General features: G+C 38.3%; 1 protein-coding gene across 1 annotated transcript; it reads right to left on the bottom strand.

Moving 5' to 3' along the window:
- Window positions 1-14176: 14176 nt before the first annotated feature.
- LOC104427685 (MDIS1-interacting receptor like kinase 2-like) lies at window positions 14177-16358 on the bottom strand. Its single transcript, XM_039309596.1, has 2 exons — window positions 15014-16358; window positions 14177-14553 (listed from the first exon to the last, which is right to left on the bottom strand). The coding sequence occupies exons 1-2, from the start codon at window positions 16356-16358 to the stop codon at window positions 14177-14179; spliced, it is 1722 nt and encodes a 573-aa protein (XP_039165530.1).
- Between the last annotated feature and the right edge of the window lie 2942 nt (window positions 16359-19300).

Below are 19300 nucleotides of genomic sequence, written 5' to 3'. Positions count from 1 at the left end.
AAAAAGGGAATTATAATTTGTCTCTTGTTATCTTATGAACATTGATTTTGACATGATATATTAAGGTGCGTAGAATTTGGTTGTATGAAAAAAATCACCAATTAATTTTTTTGATTAATTAATTATAGCGATGATTAGAGGACATTAGTGGGGTATTTTTTTTTCTCCCTTTTCTAGTGCGGATCGAAAAATAAAGTGGCTTGATAATTTTTTTTTTTGGTCGAGTCTTGACAATTTTAATGGGCAGCGAAGAAATTGACAATGTATTGTTGAGTAAATTATATAAAATAAGCTAATTATTATATTCGCATCCTAGGAACGCTGCCGCCAACGGCTCATTCCCGTTCCCGCCCTCAACGTTGATTCAAAAATCATCGTCATCATTTTCGTCTTCTCGTTCCTTCTTCATCATCATCTGCTGCCGCCAACGGCTCATTCCCGTTCCCGCCCGCAACGTTGATTCAAAAATCATCATCATCATCTTCGTCTTCTCGTTCCTTCTTCATCATCATCTTCTCCCTCTCAACCATTCCTCTGCGAACGATCTTTAGCTGTTAGCTCTCTCCCTTCCTTCCTTCTCAAGCTGCTCTCTGAATCTCTCGCTAACAATCTCACACTTGACTCACAAGACTCGTATGTAGAGAGAGAAACTCTTAGAGAGAGAAGCTTTGGTTTTTGTATTGCTTGTGAATAAGAATACAATGAGGGAGGAGACCCCTTTATATACAAGTACAAGGCAAACCGTATCCGTAGATCTCCCTTAGATCTAACGGTGGAGATTGCACCTCCTCATCTACCAACTACCAGCATTAATTACACAACTACTAGCTACTCGCATTTTATAGCGTATGCGTACAAATACAGTATCGCCCGCCCCCAGGAGAATACTCTAAGTCTCGGGGTATAAGCCGAGGATCTTTAATGTGTCACGCCTGTGTTCGAGAAACCTCTTGGACATGCTTTTTTTCGGGCCGTGACACTTTCATTAACCCACTCAGCTGGGCATGCTAAAATGTTAAAGCAGTAGGAGATCATGCTAGGGGGATAAAACATCTCCCTGTTTTAGAATGTCTCTCCTAAAAGCTATTTAGAATAAAACGTGGACATCAAGTACTAGCAGTTGATTTGTGGTAGAAGTCGTTAATCATCGAATAAACCAAACCTTCTGCTTCCAAATAACAGATGGCTTCCCTATCATAGACCAAACAAGAGACTCAAAGCTAAAGACAAATTAGGGGTGAGGCCGTGGGTTTGTGCTGGTGTGTGTGTGATGTGAATCGTTGCGGAGGGATCATTCTACGAAGGCCCAGATGGTGCGAATTGTAAACCTCGACCTCCAATCAAACCTGTGATTGGCAACCTCGGTATGAACGTGACCTGTTGACGAACACGTGTCAACCAACCAACGTTATAGATGCCACGAGCGAAAGAATTCGTTATCTCGCTCGATAAGTCGAATTGATCGCCACAAGAGAATATTGATTAGGTCAAGTCCTCAAAAGAACAGTAAAAAGAGAACCTCTCAATTCTTTTCCTCAAAAATAAAATATATCCGTCCCCAAAGAAATTTGGCAAATCCTTTATATAGGCTGCCACACAAACCCTAAAAAACTAATGCGTCATATTCTAGAATATTCTTAAACAAGAATATATATAAATTGACTTAGTCAATTATTTGGTGACAAGATAATTAAATTGCACCAAGATTTCCAAAATTCTTCAAGATTTGATCCAAGGTCATCTTCACGCCAAATATAACGAACCATGACGCCAATAGCTTACCTGAATTATTTGGCCCGCGCTCGAGTAATCGAACCGGTAGGAATAGACAATGGGTCCCTAGCACCTCCTCCTCGATATGACTCGATGTCCACATCATTCCCTCCCCCGTGCAAAGGATTTGTCCTCAAATCATCACTGGCATAAAAAAGAGTCAAGTCAGAAACATTAAATGTGGCACTAACGTCATACTTACCTAGAAGATCAAGCTTGTAGGCATTATTGTTAACTCTTTCCAAAACCATGAATGGTCCATCCCCTTGCGGTAATAACTTAGAATGTCGCTGCTTAGGAAATCTCTCTTTGCGCATATGAACCCAAACCCAATCGCCAGGTTCAAACACCACTTCCTTGCGCCCTTTGTTAGCTTGCCTTGCATATTGCTCAGTCTTGCGCTCAATATTTGTGCGCGTCTTCTCATGCAACACCTTGACAAATTCAGCTTTCTTTGCTCCATCTAAATCCACACGCTTATCAACAGGTAAAGGGGTTAAATCTAATGGAGTTAATGGATTAAAACCATAGACAACCTCAAATGGTGTAAATTTAGTAGCAGAATGCATGCTCCTATTATATGCAAATTCAACATATGGCAGACAATCTTCCCAAGATTTTATGTTCTTTTTAATAATAGCACGCACCAATACCCCTAAAGTTCTATTAACTACCTCGGTTTGACCATCGGTCTGTGGATGACAAGTAGTAGAAAATAACAACCGTGTTCCTAGTTTTTTCCACAATGTTTTCCAAAAGTAGCTAAGAAATTTAGAATCTCGATATGAAACAATCGATCTAAGCATGCCATGCAAACGTACAACCTCCCTTAAAGAACAAATTAGCAATATGAGATGCATCATCAGTTTTATGACAAGGTATAAAATGAGCCATCTTTGAAAACCGATCAACAACCACATAAATAGAATCTCTACCATACTTAGACCTAGGCAATCCTAACACAAAATCCATAGAAATATCAATCCAAGGATGCGTTGGAATAGGTAATGGTGTATACAAGCCATGCAGTTTAGTTGTAGACTTCGATTGCTTACAAGCAATGCATCTCTCACAAACACGTGTGACATCTCTCTTCATATGTGGCCAATAAAAATGTTCATACATCACTTCATAAGTCTTATTAATGCCAAAATGCCCCATTAAACCACCACTATGCGCTTCTCGCACCAACAATTCATGCAAAGAACACTTAGGCAAACATAGTTTGTTTTCACGAAAAAGATAACCTCCATGCCTATAAAATTTATCAAATGCAGCGTGTTCACATGCTTCATAGACTCTCTCAAAGTCATCATCATCAATATATAAGCCCTTGATATGCTCAAAACCTAGACACTTTGCTTCTAAAATAGTTAGAATCGCATACCTTCGAGAAAGTGCATCGGCTACCACATTTTCCTTACCTTTCTTGTACTTGATCACATATGGAAAAGTCTCAATGAACTCTATCCATTTGGCATGTCTTTTATTCAACTTTTGCTGTCATTTCAAGTACTTCAAGGTCTCATGGTCGGTGTGGATCACAAACTCCTTTGGCCATGAATAATGTTGCCAAGTCTCCAAAGCTCGCACTAAAGCATACATCTCCTTATCATAGGTAGGATAATTCAATGTTGCTCCACTCAATTTTTCGCTGAAATAAGCTATGGGACGCCCTCCTTGCATCAACACGGCTCCAATTCTTGTACCAGAAGCATCGCACTCTATCTCAAAAGTAGCACTGAAATTCGGCAAAGATAATAAAGGAGCATTAGTTAACTTATCTTTTAGCAGATTAAATGCTTTTTCTTGCTCTTCTCCCCACGTGAAACCCACGTGCTTCTTGATTACCTAGTTAATGGTGCGGCAATAGTGCTAAAATTTCTCACAAATCGTCGATAAAAACTCGCCAATCCATGAAAGCTACGCACCTCTCCTATGGTCTTAGGCGTTGGCCATTCACAGATTGCTTTAACCTTTTCTTCATCAACCTGTATACCATTAGCACTAACAACAAATCCTAGAAATACTAATTTGTTGGTAACAAAAGAGCACTTCTTTAGATTAGTGTATAATTGCTCGGCCCTTAAAACCTGCAAGACAACTCGCACATGCTCAATATGGTCATCAGGACTTTGGCTATAAATTAAGATGTCATCGAAATAGACAACCACAAATCGACCAATAAAAGCATGCAAAACATGATTCATAAGTCGCATAAACGTGCTCGGTGCATTAGTTAATCCAAATGGCATTACTAACCACTCATATAATCCATACTTGGTCTTAAATGCAGTTTTCCATTCATCACCTTCTTTCATCCTAATTTGATGATAGCCACTTTTCAAATCGATCTTAGTGAAAACGCAAGAACCATGCAACTCATCCAACATGTCATCTAACCTAGGAATAGGATGTCGATACTTTACCGTAATATTATTGATTGCTCGGCAATCGACACACATTCACCAAGTTCCATCCTTCTTTGGCACTAACAAAACAAGGACAGCGCACGGGCTAAGACTCTCTCTCGCATACCCCCGTTCCAATAGTTCGCTAACTTGCCGCTGAAGTTCCTTTGTCTCCTCGGGATTGCTTCGATATGCGGGTCGATTAGGTAATGGCGCACCAGGAATCAAGTCAATTTGATGTTCTATGCCTCGAATCGGTGGTATCCCTCCAGGAAGTTCATCAGGAAAGACATCTTCAAATTCCTAAGATACAACAGAACTAGGCAAACTTGGGTCAAGATCGTTAGTAGAAAATAAAACCTCCTTGTACACAAGTACAAGCATTGGTCGATCTAGAACTAAAGCTCTCCTCACTTCACTTGATTTTGCATAAAAATTATTTTGCCTATTTTCTTTCCTCTCTTCTTTTCCCTCGGTTTTTACCACAATCTTTCTCTCGGCCTCTCCTTTTCCTTGCGTCTCAGACACACCACGCAAGCCCTCGAATTTCTCACCTTTTCTCTCTCTCTCAGCTTCTCGTTGTAACTTTAGTTGATCTTGATACACCTCACTAGGTGTCATTGGTACCAAGGTATAAGTCTTTTGATTCATCATCAATGAATAACGATTAGTATACCCATCATGATGTACCTTTCGATCATATTGCCATGGTCTTCCAAGTAAGATATGACCCGCTTGCATAGGTACAACATCACACTTTACCTCGTCCTTATATTTCCCTATCTCAAATGGAATTCGAACTTGCTTCGATACTTTCACCTCACCACTATCATTTAACCATTGAAGTCTATAAGGCCGAGGGGTGCTTTGTTGTCTTCAAGCCCAACTTATCCACCATAATACAACTTGCCACATTCGCACAACTACCTCCATCAATTATCATACTATAGATCTTACCATTCACCACACACCTTGTATGAAACAAATTATCTCTTTGTTGGTGATGCTCCTCCTCCTTTACTTGCACACTCAGAGAACGCCTAACCACCAATAAGTCTCCTTTTATAGCCACTTTTCCATCACTACAATCCTCCAATGGTGGCATCTCATCATCATCTTCTTTCCTTTCACTTTCGGACTCAATAACACCATGTCCAGTCATGATCATCACCCTCCTATTAGGGCATTGATTCGCCATATGGCCCCTGCCCAAACACTTAAAACATTTAATTTCACGAGTTCTAGTATTAGGATTTTCGGTTTTACCTGAAACCGGATTCGTTCCAACTTTACCGTCCCTCTCCTTCTCCTTTGAAGTTTCGGTTTTTGTGTTGTTTCCTCTCCAATTTGGCTTCTCATCTCTCTTCCAATTGGATCTCCAATTCTGATTTGAACCTCCTCCACTCTTGTGATTTCGATCCAACTTCAATTGCCGCTCAACTTTGATGGCTTTGTCCACCAATTCTTCCAATTCAACATAGTGTTGTAGCTCTACCACCCTTGCTATGTCTCGGTTCAAACCACTCAAAAATCTTGACATTGTGGCCTCACGATCTTCCATCACATTAGCACAGATCATGGCAATCTCCATCTCCTTGTGATACTCTTCCACGCTCTTATTGCCTTGTGTGAGGTTTTGTAACTTTTGAAACAAATCTCAATGGTAATGACTTGGCACAAAACGCCTCCTCATCACCGCTTTCATCTCATCCCACGTCTCTATCGGTCTTTCACCATTGCGCCTCCTACTAGTCACAAGTTGATCCCATCAAATTATAGCATAATCAGTAAATTCAACAGCTGCAATTTTTACCTTTTTGAGCTCGAGTATCGTTGGCAATCAAATACCATCTCCATGCGTTTCTCCCACTCTAGATACGCATCGGGATCATTCTTCCCTTGGAATGAAGGAATCTTCATCTTGATGTTGCCAAGTTCATCATCTCCTCGGTGTCTAAACCTTCGGCCTCCATTCCACCTTTCAAATCGAGCATCTCGATCATCCTCCATGTCGGCCTCATCATCATCATATTGCCGTTGCCTTCTATGTTGTGTTCTAGAGGCATCTCGCTGATGTTGCGGCCTTCCTCGGGGTATCTCTCGGTCACCATCAACCCTCATGTCATTCCTCATCATTCGGCCACTAAGCTCCTCCACTACAACCCTCAATTGCTGGATGCTTTCCATGAGCGCTTCATCCCTTCGTATGGAGTCAACCTCCCGTTGATTCACGCTTTCTTCGCGCGACATATTTTAGACTTGCAAGTAAACGTTAGTCTAAAAAAAATCCTCACCAATCGCTCCCTCACGTGTTTCTCTCGAGATATTTGTCACTCCTCTCGTGTTTAACTCAAGTCTAGGCTTTTTTTTCACCCTCAATTAAGCTTACACACTCTTGCCTTTTTCCTCTCGTATTCTCTTTTCACAAGCTCTTTATTGGACTCAAAACCTGTCTCTCAACCCCTCACGACAATCAATCAAACTAATCAAACAAGATTAGATCACTATTGATTTTGTTTCAGCAAGTAACAATTTCAAACCAACAAGTACAACTTTCGAAATTCCAATTGAAACGCAAATTCCAATTGAAACGCAAATCACTACTGATTTTGTTTCAATTTGGTCTACTAACAAACGAGTCGCCTTCTTGATTTATTTTTTTTTTGTTCGGCTAATTTTTTTTTTTTTGCCGAATCTGTTTTTTTCTCTTGCACGCTTTTTTTGTGCGTTTTCTTTCTCTTCTTTTTTTTTTTTTTTTACTTTTTTACTTTTTTTTTTTACGAACTCAGATACAATTTAAGATGCTAGAAAAGAAAATTTAAAACTAACAGCAAACAGCTACGTATGGAAGCACAAAGCAATCGGACCTAACCCAATAAATCTCAAATTGCTGATTATCAACAGAAAATTAAAGATAAATAGACCTTGTATAACCTGGCTTTGATACCAAATTGATGTGAATCGTTGCGGGGATCGTTTTATGAAGGCCCAGATGGTGCGAATTGTAAACCTCGACCTCCAATCAAACCTGTGATTGGCAACCTCGGTATGAACGTTACATGTTGACGAACACGTGTCAACCAACCAACGTTATAGACGCCACGAGCGAAAGAATTCGCTATCTCGCTCGATAAGTCGAATTGACCGCCACAAGAGAATCTTGATTAGGTCAAGTCCTCAAAAGAACAGTAAAAAGAGAACCTCTCAATTCTTTTCCTCAAAAATAAAATATATCCGTCCCCAAAGAAATTTGGCAAATCCTTTATATAGGCTGCCACACAAACCCTAAAAAACTAATGCGTCATATTCTAGAATATTCCTATTCTAGAATATTCTTAAACAAGAATATATATCTAATGCGTCATATTCTAGAATATTCCTATTCTAGAATATTCTTAAACAAGAATATATATAAATTGACTTGGTCAATTATTTGGTGACAAGATAATTAAATTGCACCAAGATTTCCAAAATTCTTCAAGATTTGATCCAAGGTCATCTTCACGCCAAAGATCACGAATCATGACGCCAACAGCTTGCCTGAATTGTTTGGCCCGCGCTCGAGTAATCGAACCAGTAGGAATAGACAATGGGTCCCTAGCACCTCGTCCTCGATATGACTCGATGTCCACATCAGTGTGTGAGAGAGAGAGAGAGAGAGAGAGAGAGAGAGAGAGAGAGAGAGAGAGAGAGAGAGAGAGAGAGAGATGATCTTATCCACTGGGAAAGACTCATTAATGAGAGAAATCGATGAGAGGCGTTTATAAAGCTCTCGGCGTTGCCCAAAATCAGGTTTTCTTTTGTGGCCAAGCTTCCTTATTGGTCTAACCGGAATTGTGGTGGTCGAGTACGATAAACGATGGGTGGTGAACGATGGATGCCGCAACCTACCCCTCAAGGCAGGAAGGGCCCTCTAGTGGATAGATTTATGGGTATTTAATTGTAAAACAATTTAAGCATGTGTTCCCATAACAGACAGCTTTAGAAGCATCGTCTAGTCGGTGAGCCGCACTCAGTCTATTAATTACGAATACAGATTCTCCCAAACCTCACATGATAAGGATTCATTCTAATGTTCGTTAAACAACCTAACATGTTAATTAAGAGTCACTGCCAGCCTCTTTTTTGGGGGTTGGCTACATTGCCCAATCAAGAATTGAAAGTATGAACCAAAGAACTTGGGTTATCTTAATATTTATATTAATGCAATTTCGATACCTAACGGTTGGTTGTTACCTAAAGTGATCATGCATTTGTTTTTATGTTTTCGTGCAAATTCATTTTGAGCATTGAAATGTGATCATATGTGGATGGTTCGTTCATGCAATTCTAAACTAGTCAACATAGTATGAAATAAACACGCATATAACTGAAAATATGTTGCGGGAAGGTAAACACTCAATAAATTAAAGCACAAACTATTCTAAGTGCATGAAAAATAAAACCCGCAACTTGTCGGATATTATTACAAATTTGAATGAAAAACTCGAGAAATGGCCGAGAATGAATGGTACTTCACAAACGCTGGATTGGACATCGGGCATGCCACCGCTTTCGAGTCTTTCGGTCTACTTCTTCACAGATTGTCTCGACATACTATACTAAGTATTCGACTTATGTAATACATATAATGCAGCCATACAAGTCCAAGCAAGTACAAACAAGAGCCAATAACTCGAGCAAATTTTGAACATGAAACACGAGCCTTGAAGTTGGCCTTTGGTTGTGCACACATATTGTCCCATCCTAGACCCTAAAGTTGATTAAATTGTGATTAATAGTTATTGGCCATCATTTATGTTCGCAAACAGTGGTCGATTTCTATTAATCCCTAAATTTAAGGTCTAAATCTCCTTTTGGCATTTCCCTTGTTCATGCATTGAACTTATGCATACATATAACAATCACATACGTGAACAATTAAACATGCATTTAGATGAAAAATGGACTTGAATCTCAAACCATCTAACAAAGCTAGTGAATCATAAATAGGATCACTTATTCATTAATTGCAGGATTCATATCATTAGGTTTTGAAATTAATTGACCAGACAAACGATCATCAAATGAAGTGATTCAGGCATGCTTCGAAAGCTTAATGCGTTTACAATAAATGTCTAGAAGGTCATTATATCCAATTATTTACCATTTGACTCGAAAAATACGATTTGTCCCAAAGGGTCCAGAATCCGACCCGTTTCAGGTCCGAGTTTTGAAAAATTTGGAAAAAATATCAGCCGACTTTAAATTGGCGTGAAAATTTTTGAGTAGTTAGGGAAGGGAATCAATGACAAACTTTCAGTTTTTATATTTGACAAATTCACAAGAGAATATTTTGGAAAATCGGTCAGTGCCTAACTGTTATAACTGAATTAGTTTCGGTAGCAGCTCAAACCTTATCCGAATGTTTCGCAACTAAGCCCCTCAAAACTTGCAATCAGGTGTTGAAATTTTTCATATTTGCATATAAGAGCCTCATGAAAAACTTTAATGTTTTGGAAATTTGCAAACAAGGAACTCAACTTCGTCAAAATTACTAAACACACCCGGTCGTTCTTGAGAAACAAGTTCCACAATCTGAGGGCAAATTGATTATGCGCACTGATCAGATCCTTTGAATGACCAAAAATGCATCGATTTCAATAAAATTGGTGTCAAATGAAAGCTTAAGATGTTAGCTCAAACTTTCGTGAAGAACTCATTTTGAAAATATGAACAAATTTTTTTATAAAAATTGAAGAACACATAAAGATCTGACTGGAAAACCGATTTTCAGAGGCAAGCACAAATGATTGAATGATGATCATACTGACCAAACGACCTTCATTTTTTTAAAAGAAATTTTAGGTTAACTAGATCTAGATGTGGCAAACAACTTTCATGGAGACATCATCCCCAAAATCTACTCACAAAAATCCTAAAAAAAAAAAAAACAATTAAGAAATCAGCGATGTACATCAGAAACACAACAATCATGAAAAAACATATCAAATTTTCAAATCAGGCCTCAATGTTGCTGGGGCATTTTGACACAGCAAATGAAGTCCATTTAAGGTACACAATATGTTGATTAGAAGTTTAGAACATCTTTTACAAATCTCAAGCTCCTTCCTCGCTGGCCCTGGCGTCTCTCACTTTTTCCTTCAAGAGCTCCTCTCTCATTCGCCCTTACTCGCGCGTTCCCCCTTGCGCATTCTCACGTGAGTCTTCTTCAAAGATTGCGTGAGAAAGAAGATGGACTGGGCTTTTCCATGTCCTGTGGGCTTCACCCTCTATGGGTTTTGGTCTAATGGGCTGTGGCTTTAGCATATGGAATGGGCTAGTGGGGCAACAGCTTCTAGGGCCTCATTGATGCATAAGATGGACTAGAGCCGACAGGCTTGCTGGGCTTGTGGATTTAGCGAAATTTAATTTTGTGAGCTATGTAAATTGGGCCACGAACTAGAAAAGCCCACTATTTTTTATTTATTTATACTATTTTCTATTTTTGTACTTTTATGAGGATGAGCGCTTGAATTGTCGATAGAAATTTTCAAGTCTTGAATTTCTCACAAGCTTCATGTCTGGCTAGAATCGTTGACAAGAAAGAAGTCTACAAAACACTTTTTGAAAGCACCCAGACCGGATGGCTTCCAAGGGGTTTTCTTTCGACATCAACAAAATTTGGTTAGCAACTCATTAACCAATTTTATTATTGATGCTTGGTTAGGAAACTGTAACTAAGCTGAGATTAGCAAAACACTCCAAGTGCTAATTCCGAAAGTGCAACAATCGGAGACTACGAACAACTTTCAACCATTTAATTTGTGTAATGTCACCTATAAAATTCTCTCCAAAGTGATCATGAATTGATTAAAGGATGTTCTACCACAACTTGTCTAAATTAGCTTTGTTCCCGATAGACACATTCAATATAATGTTATTATTGTACAAGAAGCAATTCACTCAATGAGCAAATCCCAAAGGAAATGAGGGCACATGATTCTAAAAATTAATTTGGAGAAAGCATATGATCGACTGAAATGGTCCTTCATTGCGAAAACTCCCCACTTGAAAGGTATTCCAGACTCATTGGTTCAACTCATTATGAAATGTATCACCTCTTCGTCCATGCAGGTGTTGTGGAATGGGGAGATTACAGAGACCTTCTTGCCATCTAGGGGAATACGTCAAGGTGACCCTCTCTCTCCCAATATTTTTGTATTGTATATGGATCGATTATCTCATCTTGTCCATGCAGCAGTGAATTCAAAACCATGGAAACCTTTTTGTTTTGGTCAGAGAGGACCGCAGATATCTCATTTAATGTCTGCAAATGAGCTATTATTATTGGCAGAAGCCTCAATGGAATAGATGAAGGTTATCTTGGAGTGCTTGGACAATTTTTGTCAAAGATCAGGTCAAATTGTCCGCAAGGCTAAAAGCAAACTTTTCTGCTCAAAGAATACTTCTCTAGGGCTAAAACGCATCCTAAGCGATATCTTCGACTTTGTAATATGTTCAAACCCAAGCAAATATCTAGGTGTGCTTTTGATTCATGGAATAACATCTTCAAGGCATTTTCAACTGTTATTAGAGAAGACAACAAATAGAGTTAGTGGATAGAAGTCAGATAGCTTGTCAATGGCAGGCCACATCACATTAGCTCAATTTTCAATCATGTCTGTACCTACCTATCAAATATAATATTATAAAGTCTTAACTCGTGTTTGTCAACGGATTGAGAAATGTTGCTATGCTTTCATTTGGGGAGATACCGGAGACAAGCATTGCATACACCTTTTGAATTGGAAGACTATTTGTAAACCTAAAAAAAGTGGTGGTCTTGGCCTTAGATCCTTTGAAATTACTAACCAAGGTTTATTGATGAAACTAGCATGGAGCTTCAAGACACAACCCCACTATAGTCACAGCTTTTGCATGCCAAATATTATTCACAACAAGGAAATATTGTTCACGTTAAATCTGGTGAATCGATATTATGGAAAGCAATTGTTAATGTATGGCCAACTTTAGAGGAAGGAGCAGTATGGAGCCAGGGAAATGGAGAAGATGTATATTTTTGGAAAGACGGATGCATTAAAGGGTTGGAGCCACTCATTGAAATAGTGACTCTCCACCTGCCTCCATTTAAGACAAACAAAAAAATTCGTGATTTTGTGCTAAATGGAAATGGAACTTTCCGCTTTTCCAAGGAATCTTACCAAAAGATGAAATCCTTGGAATTCGCGCATCAAACCGTTGGTACCCTCCAATGGGAAAGATGGTCTATTGTGGGAAGGTAATAGCAGTGGATCTTTTTCTGTTGGGTCAGCATGTGAAATTATCAAAAGGATCAATAATCAAGAAACTGATAGGACCTCAACATAGTAAAACCTTCTTTTGGCTAGCGGCACATAAGCATTTATTATCCAATGAATTAAGAACATCTCGCAATCTAGGAGATAACCTTATTGTCCGCATTGTGAATCTTCAGTGGAAACAACATTGCATGTTTTGTTTGATTCTCTAGTTATTTAGAACATATGGGTTCACCTCGTCCCACGACATTGTTTGAAGAGTTCTTCTCAATGAAACTCAATGGTTGAAATTCAACCTGCCTGACCACAAGAGATTTAATTCCCACTTTGATTGGAGTACTACTTTTGGTGTAAGTAGATGGTTTTTTTGGTAATGGAGAAACAAGTCACTAATCTAGAAAAACTTTATTTTTCCTTCCAACCCTGTACAAGTAATCCAATCATACACATAGGAAATCATAGCTTTTTCCATGATCAACTTGTCTAAAAGTAGATCATTTACTTCTCTCGTTATTGTTGCTTGGGATCATCCTCCTTCGGCATGGATCAAACAAAATACGGATGGACTATCTAAAGGTAATCCTAGACTTAGAAGAGCCAGAGGAGTATTCCAAAATGAATGGGATGACTGACTTGGCGATTTTACCTCATTTCTTGAAATATGGTCATCTTTACAAGAAAAACTATGGGCGCTATGGTTGGGACTTACCATCGCAAAATAACGAGGTTTCCATAAACTCATTATTGAGATGGACTCCAAAATTTTTACGGAACTTGTTAACCAAAAGAGAATAGCGGACAACACTAGACCAACACTCCTTAAAGATATCAGAAGACTATTGAGCTCTCATTTTGAGTTCAAAATTCATCACATTTTTCGGGAAGGTAATCAGCCTGCTGATATGCTTGTCAATATTGGCGTAGTGAAGCGTTTGGATACTACATTTTACTTGTGGCCTCTTAGAGAATTATCTCATGTTTTGCTTAGTGATAAAGTTGGGATTATAGATTCTAGACGTTAATTTTTCTTAGTTTTGTATCTTGTATTTACCAAAAAAAAAAAAAAAAAAAAATTCAAGTGTGGACGACGCTAAATCAAGTGAGAATGGATTTTGTATAAGAAAATATGAAATCTATCCAATTTTACTAGTTTAATGGCTCCATAAGTTTGAATGATCAACTTGTGCTTCTTGGATCTAGAAATTGGGTAGATCCAATTGTAGAATGGAATTGAACCAACTGAAAATTCCGAGATGATATTGCACATTAGTCAAAAGTGATTTAATTGAACTAATTGAAAGCTCAAGAATGACATTGCATTTTGATAAAATTTCATAGACAACTAGTATCATTATCTCTCCCAGAAGTAAAAACTACATGTTTTTTACATCTTGATTAAAAAGAAGGCAATATACATCGATCCAATGCACTTTGCAAATTCACTTCCTGATTGCTTTGCAAAAATTTCGAAATAATTATGAAACAAGATCTCCCCAAAAGCTTTCCCATAATTATTTTTAGTGCAACAACTCCAAACAATAAACATTGCACTATTCCTGTAATGTTCAAAGAGAAGCTGGCTCTGCAGTGAAAGTCGTAAAACACAAGGGATGAGTGAGAACTAAGACGATATTCAAAATGTGATCATCATCATTATTATGAACTAAACAAAATAACACGTGAAAATTAAATTTAGAACTTACCATCTCTTTTATGTGCTCCAATCTTCTTGACACTAAGATCGCGAAGTTGCTTTAAACTGATTGTAGAGAGTGGCATTTCCAAGGGTACTTGAATGCAAAGCTCTTGTGAGATTTGTCTCATGCTCGGTCGAAGCTGTGGATTGGCCTGCAAGCACGCGAATGCTAGCTTGGCAATCAAGACCACATCTTGTGCATCTCGAAGATGAAGTCTAGAAGGTGAGAGACGTTGATCTAGCACATCCTTCAGCATCATTGGCGGCTCAATTTGGGAAGACGATGAACATTCCCAAGAAACATGATCTCTTGGATGCTTTCCCATGATTGTTTCTAACGCAACTACTCCAAAGCTATACACATCACACTTTTCTGTAGGAATTGTAGAAAAAGCCAACTCTGCAAGTGAAAAAATCCTATTTTTTTACAACCTCGATCACAAGCTATATTCAAGTTGACAACATTGCTTCCCATGATGTGATGATTACAAGTACAAATTTCTACCTAATCTACACTCACAAAACTGATTTGAGCATTGGAGTTTATGCTGAGGTGAATTTCAAAGGATTTTGTTTGACACTTCAAGTACGAATATCATTTTGGTAATGCAAACTTAATATCCTTGAAATGGATCAATTACGATATTTTTCCTCATTCGCCAATTCTTCCTTATCAAGGAAATCAGAAGGTCAACACAAAATTTGAAAGCTCTAAATTAGTAACCTAATTTCCATAAGAAGATTAAATAATCAAGAACCTAGCGAAAGTTCAATTATTTAGAAGGCATGTTTGACACCAAATGCCCATTAAAATTGAAAAAATTACAAAGTACCTGGAGCAATATATCCGATAGTGCCAGCAATAAGAGTCCAATTTGACGAATCTGGCCTCAATAGCCTTGCAGTGCCAAAATCAGAAATATGAGCCTTATAATGCTGATCCAATAGAATGTTGTTACTGGTCAAGTCTCGATGAATCAATGAAGGTGAACATTCGTGATGCATATAGGACAATGCATTCGCAATTCCTCGGACCACATTTACCCTCTTGTCCCATGAAAATTCTATTGCTCTTTCATCATCATTCAAAGTTGTCCTCAAGCTTCCTCTTTCCATGTACTCATACACCAAAAAACAGCGTTGGGCATGAGAGCAGAATCCATAAAATTTCACAATGTTGCGATGGCGTATATTCATTAAGGCTTGAATTTCCCTTTCAAATGATATCAAATCAACAATCTCACCATCTTCTTGCGATGAAGAGGTTTGCTTGATAGCAACCGTTTGACCTTTTGATATCTCAGCTTTATAAACGATTCCATATGATCCTTCACTGACATAGTACTTAGAGTCAAATCCTTCTGTGACCTCGATGATTCGGTTGTAGAAAACTTTGCCATCATAACTCAAAATATGCATGAAATCCAAATCATTTGCCCGTTCATTGTTGTCCTTCTTGATAATCCTTCTTCGACGATGATTGACGATTACAAGAATGGCCCATGTGCATGAGAAAAAGAGAAACCCCAAGAACGAGAGAATGAGGATAACTATGACTCTGGTTCCAACGTATCGATTGTGTTTCTCACTCCCGATGGAATTGCATTTAGGTAAACCAACAACATTTCCACAAAGCCCTCTATTATGCCATATTACCTCAAATGGGGCCTCATTGAAAGCCTTGACATTTGGGAGAGGACCTTCTAGGTCATTATAGGATACATCGATAGAAGTCAAGGCCAACATATCACCAAAAGTATGTGGAATAGAACCAGAAAGACCGTTGTGGGAAATATTTAGAACTTCCAGCATTCTTAGCTTTCCAAGCTTTCCTGGTATGCTTCCACTCAACAAATTATGACTCAAGTCGAGAACTTCAAGAAATTGTATGTTGGCTATCTCAAGAGGAATATTGCTAAAAAATTTGTTTCTACTCAAGTTCAAGCTCAACAAGCTTTTGCATGAGCTTAACGGCACCAATATTGATCCACTCAAATTATTTGATGCCAAGTTTAGATGTGCCAGATGTGATAAAAGTCCAATTTCAGTTGGGACATTTCCCATGATCGAGTTGGTACTTAAATCGAGTTCTAACAACATCGGCATGCTTCCCAATTCCCTCGGAATCTCTCCGCTTAAACTATTTGAAGAAATGTTTAGTAGTTGTAACTGAGCCATCCTTCCAAATATTGCAGGTATCTTGCCAGAAATGTAGTTGTTTGATATCTTTAAGCTTGTCAAATTATGACAACGCTCCCATTTCCATGACAGTTCGCCGGTCAAATGATTATGGCTCAAGTCAATAAAATATAGATGTGGATATATTCCAAAAGCTTTTGTTATGTTTCCAGTAAGTTGGTTTCCTTCTAAATTCAATCTGATTAATGTGCTACAGTTCTCTAAGCTTGTTGGGATAGGACCTGTGAAATGATTATTGGTGGCGGAGAAATACTGCAATGATCCCCCAAGGCATACGTCTTTTGGCAGTTCCCCCTCTAGTTCATTGTTAGATAGAGCCAGAATACTTAAACATGTTAACTTATTAAATCCATAAGGCAAGGAACCAAAGAATTTGTTGTCATTAAGGTGAAGAAGAAATAAACTTGTCAAGTTTCCGATGGAATGAGGAATTGAGCCAGTAAAATTGTTGAATGATAGGCCCAGTTTTACAAGAGAAGTGAGACTCCCAATTTCTAAAGGTATGGGTCCTGAAAGTCCAATTTCGTAGAGGTGAAGAAAAGATAAACTTGTCAAGTTTCTGATGGAACAAGGAATTGAGCCATTAAGATTGTTTTTTGATAGGTGAAGCATAATTAGAGAAGTGAGCCTCCCAATTTCGGAAGGTATGGGTCCCGAAAGTCCATTTTTGTAGAGGTAAAGAAAAGATAAACTTGTTAAGTTTCCGATAGATCGAGGAATTGAACCGATGAAATTGTTGGCTGATAGGTCAAATTCTATAAGAGAAGTGAGCTTCCCAATTTCTGAAGGTATGGATCCCGAAAATCCATTTCCGGAGAGGGCAAGAAGAGATAAACTTGTCAAGTTTCCGATGGAACAAGGAATTAAGCCGGTGAAACTATTGGATGATAGGTCAAGTCTAATAAGAGAAGTGAGTCTCCCAATTTCTAAAGGTATGGATCCTGAAAGTCCATTTTGCCATAATTGAAGAGACTTCAAATTCTTCAAGTCACTTATCTCTATTGGAATGGAGCCAGAAAAGTTATTCTGCGAAATGTCTAATCTGATTAAATTGCCTAATTTTACAAGAGAAGTAGGAATGGCCCTGAAAGTTGATTTTGGGGGGAAAAAATACCAAAATAGAATCCAAATGTCCAATCTCCATAGGGATGTGTCCACTTAGGTTGTTGCCACAAAGGTACAAATAACGAAGACTCTCCAACGTACCTATACTTGGAGGAATTTTTCCAGACAATTTATTGAAGCAAAGATCAAGAGAGTTGAGTTTGGAAAGGTTCCCGATACCTGAGGGAATGGAGCCATATATCGAGTTGTTGGCAAGTTCAAAACTAATCACACTGGTAAGCATGAGAAGTCGAGGCCATCTAGAGTTCCTGTCAAATTGAGATGGGAAAGATTTAGATGGGTGATGGCTCTGTAGTCGTTGCAAGCCACACCAGTAAAGCGGCAAGGGTTGTTGCCGTGCCATGAAAAGAGTAGAAATTGGCTATGGTTGTCAAGAGTAGATTTCCAATTTAGGAGAGCCTCTACTTCATCCTTATTCCTAGTTGTGTGGATAGTGGAAAAAGAAGTGGACGAAGCAGAAGCACTTGCCCCATAAAATGAAGTGGTGTTGACCAAGAAGAGCAAGGAGAAGAAGAAGAAGAAGAAGAAGACACATAAAGGAGACAGGTTGGACAGCAATAATGAAGAAGCCATGATTTGGGGGGGATGGATGGTTTTTAGGTGGTGAGATGGTTTAGGTCTACACATAATGTTAGCAAGATTAATGACATATTTATAGATGAAACCTCATTCCTGAAGCTCCTTAGTCAAGGCCAATGCCTTCTACAATAGCATAGCATTTCCCCACCATTGAGGCCTTATTGCAAGATAAGATCTTTTATTTTTATTTTTATTATAAACAGTTTGATTGGGAAATTTGGAAATTTAATTCAAACCATTTCAGACGAAAACTAAGGAAGCGCAAGACTTCTGAATTTTCCTTGTGGTGTAGAAAAGTCATGATTAAGACGTGATGGAACTTTGATGTCAATATCTTCTATAATATTTCCACCTACTCTGTTGAGATTGTCTTCAAGGATGGAATAAATTAATAAACAACGTAGTACTCGCATATCCAAAATTTGCTCGGCACCAACGCAATCCCCTAAACAACACCTTGAATTTGAATCTAAGTACACTTGTAATGTCCATATAAGGAACATATAGTTCAATTAGAACCACTTGAATAATGGATATTTACTCTTTACTTCATTCAAATTTTGGGTTGGACGCAATTTCATCTTCTCTTAAATTGAATCTTCCGAATTTTCACAATATATGAGTATTGATATATAAATTCATGTGCAATTTTTTCATAATTTTCATAATGTGGTTAATGGCTCTCTTCTACTAGTTCTTTGAAGTCCAAGCAAATGCTCCTTGCAAGCCGCTCATCCTTATTCCCAGTTGTGTAGATAGTGGAAAAAGAAGTGGACGAAGCAGAAGCACTTGCCCCATAAAATGAAGTGGTGTTGACCAAGAAGAGCAAGGAGAAGAAGGAGAAGAAGACGCATAAAGGGGATAGGTTGGACAGCAATAATGAAGAAATCATGATTTTGGGGGGGAGAGGGTGGATGGTTTTAGGTGGTGAGATGGTTCAGGTCTATACATATTGTTAGCAAGATTAATGACATATTTATAGATGAAACATCATTCCTGAAGCTCCTTAAGTCAAGGCCAATGCCTTTTACAATAGCATAGCATTTCCCCACCATTGAGGCCTTATTGCAAGATAAGAGCTTTTTTTATTTATTTATTATAAATAGTTTGATTAGGAAATTTGGAAATTTAATTCAAACCATTTCGGACGAAAACTAAGGAAGCGCAAGACTTCTGAATTTTCCTTGTGGTGTAGCAAAGTCATGATTAAGACGTGA

Source organism: Eucalyptus grandis, chromosome 3 (genome assembly GCF_016545825.1).
Source record: "Eucalyptus grandis isolate ANBG69807.140 chromosome 3, ASM1654582v1, whole genome shotgun sequence".
In the NCBI taxonomy this organism is placed as follows: domain Eukaryota; kingdom Viridiplantae; phylum Streptophyta; class Magnoliopsida; order Myrtales; family Myrtaceae; genus Eucalyptus; species Eucalyptus grandis.
Note: the sequence above shows the minus strand (reverse complement) of the source record. Positions and strands in the feature narration are given on the sequence as shown.